Source organism: Zonotrichia leucophrys, chromosome 5, assembly GCF_028769735.1.
Source record: "Zonotrichia leucophrys gambelii isolate GWCS_2022_RI chromosome 5, RI_Zleu_2.0, whole genome shotgun sequence".
Lineage (NCBI taxonomy): Eukaryota > Metazoa > Chordata > Aves > Passeriformes > Passerellidae > Zonotrichia > Zonotrichia leucophrys.
Window position 1 is genome coordinate 12,617,167 of NC_088175.1, and position 16,083 is coordinate 12,633,249.

The 16,083-nt window shown below is 39.4% G+C and overlaps 1 protein-coding gene across 6 annotated transcripts in view; it reads left to right on the forward strand.

Moving 5' to 3' along the window:
* The first annotated feature begins 1,118 nt into the window (after nucleotides 1–1,118).
* Nucleotides 1,119–16,083, forward strand: part of EML5 (EMAP like 5) — a 97,901-nt gene continuing 82,936 nt past the window's right edge. For all 6 annotated transcript variants that reach the window (XM_064713438.1, XM_064713439.1, XM_064713440.1 and 3 more), the window contains exon 1: nucleotides 1,119–1,498. In XM_064713438.1, the coding sequence (XP_064569508.1) occupies nucleotides 1,302–1,498 (197 nt within the window). In that variant the 5' untranslated portion in view covers nucleotides 1,119–1,301. The remainder of the gene's footprint in view (nucleotides 1,499–16,083) is intronic.

A 16,083-nucleotide genomic window follows, 5' to 3' on the forward strand; every position in this document is an offset into this window, starting at 1 on the left:
TTGTGGGAGAACAGTCAATATGAGCAACAATATAGTAAAAGAGAAAAAGAAGATGAAGGAATGTATTTAAAAATAAATCCTAATAAAAGAAATACGCTTAGAAAGTTAAACTTGTGCTGAAAGTAACAGGGAAAAAATCGAGTTATTTTAAATTGTCAAACCAGACAGTTACCCGGGAGCTTTTAGAACAGAATTCCACTCTACAGCACAAAGCTGTTCTCATGATCGTGTACTGTCCATTTATTTAGCCAGCACGGTACTCTATCGGGTGACAAAGCTGGGGGAAGCACGTTTTGCTGATCAAGACTCTGGACGTGGCCAGGGGCTTCCCCGGCGCTGCTGCCTCATGCGGCACGGAGAAGTCGCTTCCACGTCCGTGAGGTCGGAAAGTGGCAACTTTGCCATGTCAAACGCTTTGAGAACTCAGGCTGAAAAGTTCTGTATGGGGAAATTAGGGCTTGAAGGGGAAGTAATTTTTGTGCGGCGCATGACTCAGGCGGTGGGCTGAAAGGGTTAACTAATCGTCATTAAAAATTACAGTTGACATTTAGTTCTCGGATGGCAGGGAGCTGGCATGCCGCCGGTCCCCAGTGGGAGCGGGGGGAGCTTGCACGCACGGGGAGAAGGGGCTGCGACTCCTCCAGCGCCAGGGGCTGCCGAGAGCCGGCGGCGCTGCGCCGGGGGAAAGGCAAGGGACGGACATGTTCCCCGAAGGGGCAGTAAAACAAACCCCCCCCCCTCAGCCTGGGGAAAGGGGAGAGGACAGAGCTGCGCTTGAGAAGGGAAAAAAAAAAAAAAAAAAAGAAAAGAAAAGGTAAATATAGAAAAGCCCCGCGACACGCTACAACGCGCCGTGGCGAAGAGCGCTCCCGCCCGCCCGCTGCCATCGCTCGGTGGCCCGTCCCCCCTGGGTCCCCTCTCGGTCCCCGCTGGGTCTCCGCTCGGTCCCCGCGTCGCCCCCGCCGCCCGCCGGGCCCGCCCGGCCGCTGACGGCGCCGCCCTCGGCGCAGGCGCATCCGGGGCGCGGGGGGGCCGGAGCGGCGCCGCGCCCTCGCTCCGCGTCCCGGGCGGTGTCTCAGCGCAGCCATGTCTGGCGGCGCGGGGCGGCGAGGCGCGCTCGGGCGGCGGCGCCCTCTGTGAGGCGGCGGCGGACGAGCGGCGGCGGCGGGCATCCATGTCGGCGGGCAGGGATTAGCGCGGCGGGCACCCAGCCGAGCGGAGGGGGCGGCCGGCCCGTCGCCCCCTTCCCGCGGGGTCTCCGGCGGGAGCGAGCCGTACCCGGCTGGCGGGGGCGGGTGGACATGGCTGACCGGAGCGCGCCGAGCTGCCACCTGCGGCTGGAGTGGGTCTACGGCTACCGGGGTCATCAGTGCCGCAACAACCTCTACTACACGGCCGCCAAAGAGATCGTCTACTTCGTGGCGGGGGTCGGCGTGGTCTACAGCCCCCGGGAGCACCGGCAGAAATTCTACCTGGGGCACCAGGACGACATCATCAGGTACCGCTGGCGCCGCGCCCCCGGGCCGCATCCCGCCGCGGGCTCCGACCCGCTCCGGCCGTCCCGGCCCCACAGCCCGGCTCGTCCCCCGCTCGCTCCTCCCTTCCCCCTGGAGCGGGGCGCGGGTGTTCCCCGGTGCCGTTCCGGGCAGCGCCGGTGGTGCGCGTCCCGCGGGTGCTGTGGGGATCCGGGGGTCGGACCGAAATACATCAAGGACAGCCAGCGCTTCCTCACCGCCCCCCCCGCCCGGGCTTCGCCGTGGGTAGAAACAGCCTGGAAATGGCTTTTAGCTGTCAGATTTAATCAGCCGCGCTGTGTGGCCCCCGCTGCCGCCGGTGTGCGGTGCCGAAACTCGTAGGGGCGCCTGTGCCCGGCGCGGCAGCCCCAGGGTCGCCGCTCGGTGCCCGGCCGCCCCTGAATGTCAAAGGGCCGGCGGGAGGAGAAGCATTAATCGCGTGTGTTCCCGGAGCGCTCGGGCTGCGGAGGAGGTTAATCTGTAGCAGGTAGACCTTTGTCTGGTGTTTAAAAGGCGACGATTACATGGGGAATTAGTGGCCTGCCTGTAACTCACGCAACTTTTAGGGTAATCTTAAAAGAACAGCCTTTCTTGAGAAGTTGCGGCTTCTTCTGTAGCTCAGTAGTTCATTTGGCAGGGAATGTTACCAGGTGCTGAGTCCATGAAAAAAATTAATTATAAACTGATGTTGCAAAAGAAGTGTGCTGGTATGATTTCTTATATGTCTTTCCACTCCAAGGATGCTTTTGTAAGCCTAGTGGTGTTGTGAGATCAGTAAGAGAATTTGAGGAGTATGAAGGGCAGATGTGAGCCTGAGTCATCAATCTTTTCCCTTACAGTAGGTGTCATTGCAGATGGATTTTAAATTCTGATTTCCTTTGGTCTTCCTATTGGGGTAAGAGCTAGTAGTAGATACTTTTGTAGGTCTTTTGTATGTTTAACAGTACAAAATTTGTTTTTATGATGCTTAGTGCTCCAAGGCATACCTCTATGTGTTACTCATGAGTAACAGGTATTGCCTGTGGAGAGCAGAATAGATGCTATGTCTTTCATTTAAGCTTTTAGACATACTAGAAAACTTGGTCATCATGGCCACTTGATTTTCCTTTGTTTAAATCTTTTGGGAGGAATTTAAATAGCTCTGAAGTATGGCTGTGAATGTTTCTAAGAAGGGTGTCACTTCCATAGTATATTTCTCTTTGGTGCTAGATATGTGAATAAAATGTAGTCAATGTACCATGGTAGAGTGTCATACTAGGGGTTTTGAGTCAGGAGTTTGAATCACTATTATTTGCATTGCTTAATATTTTAACATTCTCACTTTGATCCAGGAAAAACTGGTTTCTTAGGAGCTGCTGGCCACCTGTGATGTCAGGTGCTGTGGGAAATCCAGATCTGCACCTTGCTATTGTGCTGGGGAAGCGGTGGCTCCCGCTCGTTCCGAGGTCGCGGCAGTGTAATATTACACATTTAATACCATCTATTCAGCTGGGCTTCCGAGTGACACTGCTTGTTTCAGTAGCACTTCTTGTAGCAGAAGAATTAAATGGTTTGAGCTACAACCGGACAAGTTTTTCGTTTGCATGTGGTAACAGTTTCTTGCTCAGTCTCTCTCAGTTTTGGTACAGTGTGCTACATTTGGCTAAAATGTGACAGAATTGTTTAGAATAGTACTAAACAAAAAAAAAAAAAAAACAAAAAAACCACAAAACCTCACAGAACCCAACAAACAAACAAAAATCTGCTGTAAGTCAGCTAACTGGAGAGAAAGTATGTCTGGTTTGTGTATGTACTTTGATTTGAATGATACCATGGCCCTTTCAAATATAGCAGTTTCTTCTGCTCTGAGATGTATCGATGCGAGAATATAATTCTAAGTATGATAAGTATGGAGTTAGAATTATGCATGGTTCTTAAATGCAAAAGCTATACAGAAATATTAGTATGCATAAAGAGGAATGCTTGGTTTAAAAGCAGTGTGGCTATTTCTAATAGTATGATTACTTGCTACTTTCTCTAAAATGCAACGTGGTACCATTTAAATGTCATCTCACACTTTTGCTGACTAAACTTGAGTATCTAAACATGTTAGTTCTTAATATTTAAAGGAGACATAGGAAGGTCGAATGTTAAAAAAACAACAACAAAACCCAAAGCCCAAAAAGCAGGAATTGGATTATATAATACAGTAATCAGTGTTGCTAAATTTTCCCTCTGAAGATAAACTCAACTGTTGTATTGGAAAAGAATGAATAGATTTTGTGCTTTAGCAGTCTCAGCAAGTACTGTGCATGCTGAGATATTTGGGATTTTTTAGTGAAAGCAATGGGAGGATTAAGTGTCGTTTTACAAGTATGGGATCTAATTTGTGAAAGCAGTTCTGGAGTCTGAAAATCTTATGTATTTAAAGAATCAAACTTTCATGAGCCTAGCTCCATAGCTACAGGGACTAAGCATAAATATTGCTCCCTACATGGTGATATTATTAGTGCTCTTCATTATGAGAACTTTTATATTGTTATCATTCTTTGGATGACATTATAATTGTAAACATCAATCAGGAAAGATGTAGTTCTTAAGTCAGAGACCATTTCTTTAGTATTAGAAAACAGTATTGGAGCAATGGACAGTCATAGGACATTTTCCATTGGAAATTTCTAACACTAGCATTTAGTTTTTGTTCTGCTTTGAGGTTTTACCTGCTTTTGTTAAATGAAACCCTGTAAACCTGCTGTATTATTTTTATATGATGAGGTGTTTTAACATGATTTGTTTTCAGTATGAGTGTCTAATCTTAATTTTAATCATGGTGTCCACACCCCAAACTCCTCAGCCTCAGTTTACTGTATAGTAAAATTAAGAAAGCTCTCTTTCAGTGTTTTGTCCCTCAGATCTATTGAAAACTCTTTTGGACTAAAAGAAGATAATGAGGATAATTTCAAACATCTTTTATTAGTCTGTTTTGGTGGTTTGTTTGTTTGGGTTTTGGTGTTTTGTTTTTTGTTTTTTTGGTTTTTTTTGGGGGGGGTTTGTTTTTTTTTTTTTTTTTTAATTTGAACAATCTCAGTTGTAATCCATTTTTAAAAGTACTTTTCTTGCTAGCTGGTGAGCTTTTGCTTTTTATGGATTTTTTTATATCTCATCTGAGAATTATTTTCCAGAAATTAACTCACTATTCTGGAGGATACAGTTACATGTTTTCAATGTTGTCTCCCATTTCTTATTCATTTGCATATTTTTATGGTTGAGGTCCAGGAATGTATGCAAACACTTATGGAAAGTATCAGCTGCAGAAATGCTTTGGAAATTTTCATCTTTCAGGAGTGCAGTTAATTGAGTTTCTTATTTTTTTCAGGAGTAAATAAGGAGAAAAATCTTGTACATGAAATCTCAGGTGACTGGCTTTGATCTGTTGCCAGCAGCATAACTTGGATGTCTGCTGTGTTTGTGGAAGAGAAGTTCCCCTGTCCAAGCATGGCTGTGTATGTGTGGGAGATACTATTACTGAATGAAAATGAAGGTTTTTCCTACAAAGCTACTTGTTTCTAGTGTGTATTCTCTAGGATTTCATTTATCACCAAATTACCTTGTGATCTGTAGAATGGTTTGCTTTCTGAGGAAGAAACAGTGTCTTGGTGTGTTCAGGTTGGATCTTAACTTTGTTCTCTCCATAATTTTGTTGGTTTAGAGGATCTTAGGGTTTTTGATGTTGGCTGATCTTCCCATTTCAGAGACACCTTAGGGGGATTGTATTTAAATCTGATCTCAATCAAGATTTCAGGATATGCCCCCTCAGAGTTTTAACTTGTCATACTGTAAAATTCATACTCATGTTGAGGCTTCTTATTTGTCTGGGCTAGCCAAAGCGTATTTGTGTATTTAATTTTTTTTATATGAAAAGATTGGAAATCCTGAACTTATCACCTTTTTAAATGGCAATCTACTGGCAAAAGCCTTTGATGTCACTAGGACAATTGTCTATTCTGATGTGCTCCAAGGAGACCACTGACATGCTCCAAGGTGACTTGTAGAATAATTTTTCCTTTCAATTTATTTTTTTGCTCCTTCCCTTCCTTCCCTTCCTGTGACCATCTTTTCTTTTTTTGCTTCAAAGTACTGGAATTTTACTGGGAATTAACTTTTCATCTGACATTGATGAAAAGCAATTAAAATAATAAACCAAATAATTGAAAAATAAAACCAAAATGTAAGGTCAAACCAATGCATCTCTTTGAGAGCTTTAGTAGACTTGGGAAAATTTTATATTTTGCTTTCCATGATTCTTGATTTCAAACTTTAGCACTTATTTGTAATTCTCCTTTTGCACCATTACCTTTATGCTGACACAAAACAACCACACAACTGTGCCAGTCACAGAAAGAAGAATTATGTTTCTCTGTCAGAAGGAAACAAATGAGGAAGAGTTGTTATCTGTCCTACTTTTTTAATATCCATTATGTGAGCTAGCTGGCAAATAATAGTGCTGCTTTTGTATATTCTTCCTAGAACTTAATCACTGTGACTACTTGATTAAGATGTTTGTGGTACATTTAGGTTTTATTGCTTAAGGTAGTAGCTGGCACATTTTATGCTAGTAAGAACTCTTGAATCTCTGCTGATAATGGCATTTATGGCTCTGCTGTTGAGCAACTCTAAGCTGTGTCTAAGTGAATTTCCCTTCTTGTCTGAAGTCTGTACATTTTTCCTTGTCTTGGACTAAGTTGGGGGAAAGAAATCAGCCATCATGTTTCCCAGGACTCATGCAGTGTTCTGCTTTTAGGGCAAACATAACTTAAAAATTATTCAGAAAACATTGAAATTCATTACTAATAGGAGTTCTAGTGCCAGAAACTAACCAATACGATACTACAAAGACAGAGGAGAAATAAATGCTTGTACTTTCTGTTTAGTTAAAACTTGGTCATTTTCCCCTTTGTGCCCCTCTTGGTCATTTGCCCCTTTGTGTATCCAAGACTGTAGAGAGGTAAATTGCATGTTTACTGAGAGCAGAGGAATATGCAAGACAGGTAGAAAGAATGGCAAAGCATTTGTCTCTGTTCTCACGGAGACAGGGTTTGGCTGATTCCAACAAATTAATTTGATTGTCTACATCATGGCTTTTCTTAAGACAATTTTTCTTGTTGCTGTGAACTCCAGGGATTACCTGAATTTTCTTTCCCAAGGAATAAAAATAAGCAGCCAAACCTCTGGCCACTAAACTGTGATCTTTTCAGGCACTTGATTTAAGACTGTCATCTTTTCATATTTCAAATCTCAACTTTATCTCCTTCCTGAAGTACTATGATTGTGTTCTTGTATGCCAAGGCAAAATAAACCATTTCATTTTAGTGTCAACATTTCTTAGCTTCTACTGAGAATCAAAACCACTAAAATCATCTCTTCTCTCTGGTGTTAGTGCTGTCTGCCAACTCTGATTTATGTATTTATTGCAACACTCTGAGTGTTAGTCTAACCATCAGCATCTAAGGAATTGTTGGACTCTGTCAGCTGCTTTCTAAGACTGCTCCTAGATAATGCTCTCTGGGAGGCAGGTCCAGCCTTCCTCTGTGTGCCTGTCAGCTGTGGTTTGCAAGCAGAAATTCTGGCAGTGCAGTGATTAGTCACATCCTAGTTTTGAATGGCAACAGATCTTTTCTTCCCCCTCTCCTTTCATTAGCTATGCAGTGTTATGACTTTGGATGACCTGCGTTTGGACTTTTTTAGTAAAGATGCTGTGAATTTCTACTACCTCATTGTATCATTCTGCCTCTCTCATCCCTTTTCATTAGATGCTACTCATCAAAGAAAAAAAAAAAGAACAAAAGAGACTGTTTTCTCAGAAGAAGAGTCAAACAGGTTTCACAAGAACATAGAAGTTATTTTCTTTCCAGGTTCTGTGTTCCCCCACCAGTCTGACACCTTAAGAGTTCTCAAAAAACCTCAATCAACAGTTGAAGCAATTGAATGTTGGGGTATCTGCTGTCAGGTTTATTGTCTTGTTCTTGTCTGGGGTAAATGGTGTATGTTTCTGACCTAACTCCAGATGACAGTCAAGCACAAATGTTAAGGAATGGATACTAAGCACAGCTACAGAATTTTGTCAGGTGAAATTCTGTTAATTGGTTTGGCAGCAGATCTGTGAATTTTCACTAGGAATTTAATGATTAGTTGTGTATTTTGCATTTCAGGGAATGTAACTGAATGAATACTAGGTTGCCACATAAGGAAAGATTTCTAATTATCATGTGCAACTTCTCGTGTCTTTTGAATTATGAATGTGACTGACATTTGAATTAAGCATGTTCTGGTGAGGAATTCTTTGTATGCACTTGAATTCTACAGTCCATATCTTTCTTTGTAGAAAAGAACTTTGCTGTTTATTCATTTGCAGAAAGACAATCTCCCAAACGATTTCAATAATTATAACCATCAAAGAAGGCAAGTCATTCCCCGTTGTAGCCTCTAATTACTGGAAGAAAAGAGGATTAAAATCCATTTTATAGTTGTGCTTCAAATATGAAATGGATCATGCGTAGAAACACCTCAAAATGTAGCTTGTCTGATACTGAGGAAACATACAAGGTGCATACAGCCTGGATTATGGGGTATGGTGTTGGGGAACCAGTCTTTGTTCTCAGGTCCCACGTAAGGTCCTTGGCAGGAGTATTTCCCTTGACTCAGTGCTGGTGAGGCTGCCCCTGGAGTATTGCAAACATAACTTAAAACATAAATACTGTGTGCAATTCTGGGCTCCTCAGGACAAGAGACATGAGGAACTGCTAAAGAAGCTCCATTGAAGGCCACAGAGATGATGAAGAATCTTGGCCATCTCTCCTGATGAGAGGCTGAGAGAGCTGGGACCATTTGGCCCAGAGAGAAGGTTCAGAGTGCATCTGATCCCTGTATATGATAAATAGCTGAAATGAAAGTGTGAAGAAGATAGATGGATCCAAGCTCTTTTCAGTGGCGCTCAGAGACCAGTCAAGTGACTTTCCAACCAAAAATAAATCCTGTAGTCCCATGCTGAGCAGTAGGAGTTTCCAGAATTGGCGGTTCAATTTGAAAGCTTCAGTGTTTTTACTACAAACATTATTTATTACTTTCTTCTTTTTACATAAAAATAATTTTATGTAAATCTAGTTAAGGAAATAATTTTTCAGATTATTTTTTCTTGAAGAAAATTAGATATGAACTATAGATCATGGTTTGGTATGCAATAGAATGCTTACTGTGAAACGAAATACTTTAACAGTATTTTCTGTAAAAAGGGCAGGCTTTGGGGTGTGCTGGTAGGTTCCTGCTGAAATGTGGCACCTGGGCTTCATTCTCCATTTGCACTTGACGAGGAAACCACTTTCTTGCTTCAAAGGATGAAAGCAATGTAATGCTAAGTCATGTGATGTTCCATTCTGAGAGGTCAAATACAGGCACCCATCTCGAGATGATCTTTGTGAGCATACTCAGTTTATTTCCCTCCATGAAAGAAGTCATTGCTTAAAACCTAAATTGTGTCATAATTAAACTGAGCAGTCTTCCTGTAAGCCTCTAGCTTCAGTATCTTTTGTCTATCAGTCAAAATGGCATTTCTTACAGCAGAAGCAATTGCTAGGACAAGGTGAGATGATTACCCTGCTGACCATTTTATACTGTGGCTCACAAGGGCAAAGTCCCAGTTAAGCTCTTTCCAGCTTTTCATGCTAAGTGGTCTCAAATTGTCAAATATTTAAAAGTCTGAAGGGAAGATTTGGGTGCATATCTTAAACAGATCAGGGATGATCTTCTTTCAGAGAAATGAAAGACAAAATTATGTGCCTTCTCCCTCTGGAAAACCAAGTTTTCTCAGTAGTTCTAGACCTGTTCTGGAACATGTTATACTGTCTGAAAGACATTTTTTGAGGGATTTAGTGTTGAAACGTCATTAATTATTTTTTTTTAACCTACAGTTTTGTACATCATCTTTAAAAATGATTTTTCTTGGATTTGGTGTGATAAAATGAAAATATTTTAGGAATACAGAACAAAAACATTCCTGGATTCAGTTTAGTGAGGCTAGAATAAGCCTGTTGTTTAATATACCTGAATACCACTGAAAACTTTACTTTTCCTATTTAAAACTACACTAATAGAAATACCAAAAATATTCAACCAGAACTGAAAATTTAAAACATACTAGAAGTTGATTAAAGTAGATCAACACAGCAAGCAGCTAGGCTTAGGAGCTTGCTTTCATGCATTGTGCTTTTCATAGCCAGCAGTCACATCACCTTCTGATCTGATTCTGCCAGCACTCACAGGCAAGGTCAGGTCGGGTCAATACTCAAATGGGAAAATGTCTTGGTGCTGTAGAAAATGTTTTTCTGGATTTGCTACTTGGGTCTTTTTCTCAGAACTATTGCAACAACATGAAGCTCTAGGACAATGTCTGAGAAGAACAGGAAATGTACCTAAAAGCTTAATAATAATTGAATTCTAAAAATTTTGGGGCATTTCTGCAGAAATATTGAGGTCTGCCCTAATCTTTTAGGGCAGTAACTTAACATGTTTCAATAATTTTTAACTGTTGATTTTTTTATCCCTCTTTAACTCTTTTAGATTGAAAACTGTAGTGTACATGTTCGGTATGACATATCAAAAATTGGTTTAGACTTTACTGTAATTAAAAACACAAACATTGTGGGCTTTTTAAAAAAGATGTGTGCTTGAGCCTGAAAAAATTGCAAAAAGATGTTTCTAGTTTTATGTCATCTACATTTTGGGGTTTTTGAAGTTTAAGCTGACACTGACATTAAGCTAAAAAATCCATAGAATTTAGTCATACCTTTTATAATATCTCCAGGCCTTTTTTTTACTTGAAGAAATAATTTACCTAGTTTTTCAAAATATTATTACACAACCTGCAGAGTTGTATTTGTGATTAGGACAGCACTTTTGTTTAGCATCAATGACTTTAAAGGGAAAATAGTGCATTATTCATAAAAGTGGCAAAGGCGTCTAATCTGTACTGATAAAGATTAGGCATATGTTCACATTACAATTTAGGTTTGTTAAGGTACACTTCAATTGTAGTGCTGTTATGATATGATCAAGGAAATTGGTTTATTCACAATATATTTTTTGACTTGACATAAACTATTGGTTTTACTACATTCACATGGTAAGCAAAACTACTGGGCACTTGAAATACCTTGAAAAGAAAAATAAAGCTGTAATTTTCCATGAACTTAGGTAGCAGAGTGTGAAAGCTTCCATAACCATCTTAATAATTTGGTTGAATGTTTGACCTAGATGGTGTTGAATGTTCTCTTCAAAATACATGGAGTGAAGATATTTTGCCCAATGAGATTCTGGTGTGGTATGAATTTCCCCTGGTCTAACAATGAAGCACCTTACAGAATGTTATAGATACATACAAATCACCTTCATTAGGGCACAGATTGCTCTGATTACTCCACTGGCTACAAAAGACTTCCACTTCTACAAGAAATACCCAGTATCATTATTTGCATTGCTGTTAGCTATTACATAGTTATAGTAATAGCTGGTAGCTATTACCATTGTAATAGGCCTTGAAAATGCAGTGCTTGGTTTGCACAAAAAAGGTCAGAATCAGCCAAGATTGCCTTAACTCTTGGTAGCAAAAGCTAGGATTGAATTTTTAAGTCATGTTTATGATGCCTATCTTTTATATTGCAAAAGATAGAATCCACAAAGGATCCCAGTGTGTGCACCATCTGATAACACCACTGCTACTCTGCATTTAAAGCAAGATGTCTTTGTGAGACCACTTCAGTTAGAAAAGCAGTGTTCCTTGTTATTTTACCTGGTTGCTAGAGGATACCTGAATCATTAAATCTCCCAAGAAACACTATAGCTTTTCTTCAGAGTAGCTGTCCTCAGCCTAGTTGCAGAAGACTTTCCTTTAACTGGAAATTCTCGTCACTGTTGAGAGGCTTCCTGCTGGACTCCTTTTCTTTTGAATAAGTTCTGTAAGATGGTGTCTGATGCTTATTCTTCTATGAAAGCCCTGGGTATTCAGATATTACTTCAGAAAAGACAGTGAACAATCCTTCCAACCATTTTTCATAAGTTTCTAATTTCATTTCACTGCTTGATCTTCCAAACTTTTTCAGAGGAATTCCTTTGTAGTGCCTGTTGCTTTGGGCTGCAGGCAGGATGGATCAAGACTCATAACTATGCAAATGTCAGTTTGATTACTTAGCCTTAAAAGCACACGCCATTTTAGCAAAAAGCCTCAAAAATCCCACAAAAATGCCCCAAAAGTAATTAAAAACTAAATCTTCTAGTCTAACAGCAATATCCAACTTCTAATTGCTCAAATATTCATGAGGTAATCTTTGATAAATATTTTTAGAGGCTCCTTTTTTGGGATTTGAATTCAAGAATTGGAAGAAATGTGTCCAGAGTGAGTAAATGGAGAGAATAACATCAGTGTGAACAAAATGATCAGCTCCAGAGGTACCTGCAGTAGCGCTTCCACTGATGGTTTGGCTACCTTGGTGACCGGTTACATTTAGGGAAATCTTGCATTTTCCTTTTACAATGTGTTGACTATAGAAAGTATTACACCTTAAACTTCCTTTGGCTTCATATGAAGTATATTGATAAGATATTTGGCATGAAATTGCATGCAAATAAATGCTTGATTCAGGGGAAAAAATTCAAGTGAAAAAAAAAGAAACTAAACTGAGGCAAAGGATGAGATCTAATAATAAAGAAAATGTGTCCAAAAGCTGAAAATTGTTTAGAAATTGCTCATAGTTACATTAAAGTCATTGCGTTCTCACAATGCTCATACATTTCACTCCTGATTACTTAATGTATTTTTTACTTTACCCCAACTGCGAATGAAATTTGTAGATATGACATGTTTTTAAAACAATGTTCTCAAAGAGTGTTTTGCTGCTTTGGTTCTTTCTATTTATGTGGTATGTTTCTTGTGACTAAATCTAGTTGATATTTTAAAAATAACAGTGACCCTTCAGTTTTCTGAACCATAGGGTAACTTCAAGAGCAAAGCTCCTGTAAATGTCAGACTGTGATAAAGGTGCACACAAATATTATATATACATACCACTGGGGGAAAAAAACCAAAATGTATTTAAATGTGAAATTCCCTTTAAAGAAACTTTGCATTTTAGTTGTGATGGTGAGATGTCTCCATTTTATCAAGACAGCTTGCATGCAGTATGAGTGGATTAATTCTATGTTTTGGTTAGCTGACAGCAGTATAAACCTTCTCCTGACTTTTAGAACTGTGCTAATCCCTGTTCCCTGCTTATAATCCCTCTACAAGAGCAAGCAAGGTGAATGATGCTTTATCTTAGATCAAGACAAGGCATCTGACAGCATTTGGAAATTGCCTGAAGATTTATTGTGGTGAGTGTGTGATTTTAAGTGAAAAAGCCTTCTGGAGTACTTGAGGAAATAAAAGAAATGTTTGAAGAGCTGGTAAATGTTTGGTTTGGGATTTTTTTTTTTTTGGATCAAGGTTGCACATTAGATGATATTTGTGGTTTTTAGTTACAGGTTCCTTTTTGCTTACTGTTTTTTCAATGACCATTTCTTCTGCCATATAAATTAATACCACAAAAATGAATAGCCTTGGAAAAATTACTCAGCAATAATTTATAAATAATCATGATTTTGCATCTTTTGCAGGTTACACCATGTGTTTATGAGTATTACATTACATTACATTCCTCATTAGGATTAGTCAATGGATCAGTATTCTTGAGATAAAGATAATTTTTAAGCAGAAGATTTGTGTTTTCTTGAGAGTGTTGCACATGAATGATCTTTATCCATCTTCTTCTTTTTAGTGGTTTTCAGTAATTAAGTTTGTGAGCCTACATGGGTGACATCCTTCATTGCCTACCAACTACACGTTGCCTTCTGAGTCCCTTTAATATTCTCTAGTTTTCCTATGCTTCTTTCCTGTTTTATTTCTGGTACCTGTGGTGATTTTGTTTGTTTTAGGAGATGGTCTTTTGTGTAAATACTTTTGTGGCCTCTGTAGCATATTTATAGGTTTTTTTCTAAACAAGAGTTCAGATGTTGTCCCAATTTTAAGTGGTACCCTGGTTCCTTTCAATTTTCTGGTGCAAAGTTGGATGCACCCAGAAAAAGTTGGATGGCCAATTTGTGACAAGTGTTAGAGATATCCTTGACTTTTTTCTGTAGGAAAACACCTCTGTCAAACACCTGCAGAACACCTGTAGGCCTGATATACTCAAGAACTCCTGGAAAAATCTGTGTATCTGCAGTGTCCAGGGCTGGCAAGATGCTGTTTTCTTCTGCTCTAAAGCTTCTTTGGTTGGTAATGAAGCACAGAATGAATGTTGTGCTTCTCTCAGCTTGTTTCAATAGCAGCTCTGCCACTGCCTTCTTCCCACCAGTCCTTACATTAAGTCAACTGCTAATTTTGTCAGGATAACCTTTCTGTACTAAAGAAGAACTTTTCAAAAATTGTCACTAGTTGTTCTGTGACTCCGCTCAAATATTCAGGTGATAAGTGCTTGCATTTTGAGAGATTTTCATTAATATTTCATTTTCTCCCATAGGAGAAAAAGACTGAGTTGCTGTTTAATATACTTGTTCAGAAATATGAAAGAAAATAGTACATTCTGTGATTTTTTTTTTTTCTGTGTGATACTAGAAGATCTAGTATAAATTTTAAAAGTAATAGATGGAAGGTTAATCTAATGGTAAAAAACTGTTCTAAATCTTGTAGAGAAGAAGCAAATCGTAATGACTGGGTAAAGGAATATTCAAAGGATTTTAGTAGTAGTGAAAATTTTAGAAAGAAGAAAAATTTGTATGTCAAGCAAGTTAATTTAGTTAAATAATGGTCAGAAGCATCCAAAATAACTTTCCTTTGAAAAGTAATATTTGAAATGGTCTTGGCTAAAAAATTTGGAGTAAATGCTTCTTTGACCTTAAATAATTTATTCTTTAGATTTCTAACTCAGAATTTTGATTGTGATAAGAACTTTTGCCACTTAGTTTCGCTTTCTAGACTGTATTTCATTACAAAATTTATTTGAAATGAATTCTGTTCATATTTTATAGTCATGTTTGTCTCAGTTTCGCCATTATTAAGTGTCTATGGCATGATAATTTTTAGTAAAGTAGTTTGTTATCAACTGGCTAGAATGGGAAATAGATGTTTCCACTTTAATTTTAAACTGCATTTTTAAAAAATCTGTGATTATTTTGTAGCTTTGTATGCTTTTCACCACATGTGTTCAGGAGCAAAGGACTGCTTTCTAACTTTGTGTCTGACAAATTCTAACCAAACCATTTACCAGTACTTCCTGATTTGTTAAAGGATCTCTTTTGGGTCCTCAAATGTAGAGACCCAAAGGAGCTGAACAGCTGCACTGCCTCCCAAGTTCCTGACAACTGATTGCACTTTCTCTCCACAGATCTTGCACTTCTGGTTTCCTATTTCCTTTTTATCCTCTCTCTTGTTAATTTTTTTACCCTTGCTGCTAGTTCTAGGGGAGTCATGTTTGATACTTCATTTGTAATAATGGTTTAACTTATTAGTCAAGTCTGTGCATTGTCTTGTAAGACAAGGAAAGACATCAGTTGGATATTTTTTAGGTGGGATTCTTACTTATCATCAGGGTCCACTATGTCCCATTATTTTACCACTAGTTCTTTAATAGGAATAGCTATTATTATCTTAGCAAATTTATCTCCAAATGAATCTGGAGTACATGATATTTCTAACTTTCACGGTAGAAGATTTTTTAGCTAGGAACATGTAAGTAATGCTGCTATCTTCTTTTTCAAGGGGTATATTAGAAAAGAATTTTGTTTCTCAGATTGTGAAAACCTGGTGATTAGATTATCACAATCATGCAGAATTTGTAAAAATCCAGCAACCCCACTTAGTCAAAGCATGAGTTCTCCTGTTGGCATTGGCAAAATCATTCATATTTGAAAAGAAGAGGAGTATCTTTATTTTTAATCAGTTTTCTAGAGATGATGACTTACCAGAAAGCTGAAGCCAATCCCTTCCTCATCAGTGGAGGATATGGTAATGCAAGACAAAAATGGACATCTTCATATAGGAGCATATAGTTCCCAGAATATTTTACTCAGTTCTCATATTTGATGGTTTGGGAACTTCACATCAGTGTTGTTTGGTCACTCTCTGACTCTTTCCTTCTCTTTGAAGTACACCTGGTTTTTTATTTTTGCCCCCTCCTTGGAGTTCAGGAACAAATAGAAACCCAAAGCAATCTTTAGGAGTATCTGGGTTGTGTACAAATGTTTCTTGTTAATCTAAAACCATCCAGATCCAATAGGAGAAAATATGGATTGTAGTGAGATAAACTGCAGCTGGGAATGACCAATGTACAGATTGAATTCACTATCCCTGTCTCCACTTCAGCCTCTCTTACTTTGAAGCTGGATGCTTGTGCAATTTAAGGAAGCTCCAGAAAGCTCTGTTTGACATTAGTGGCTCTGGGGCAATAACTGTATGGAGGGCTGGCAGTGGTGCTCCATGATGAGCCCTGCTTTGTTTGGTCTATGGAAA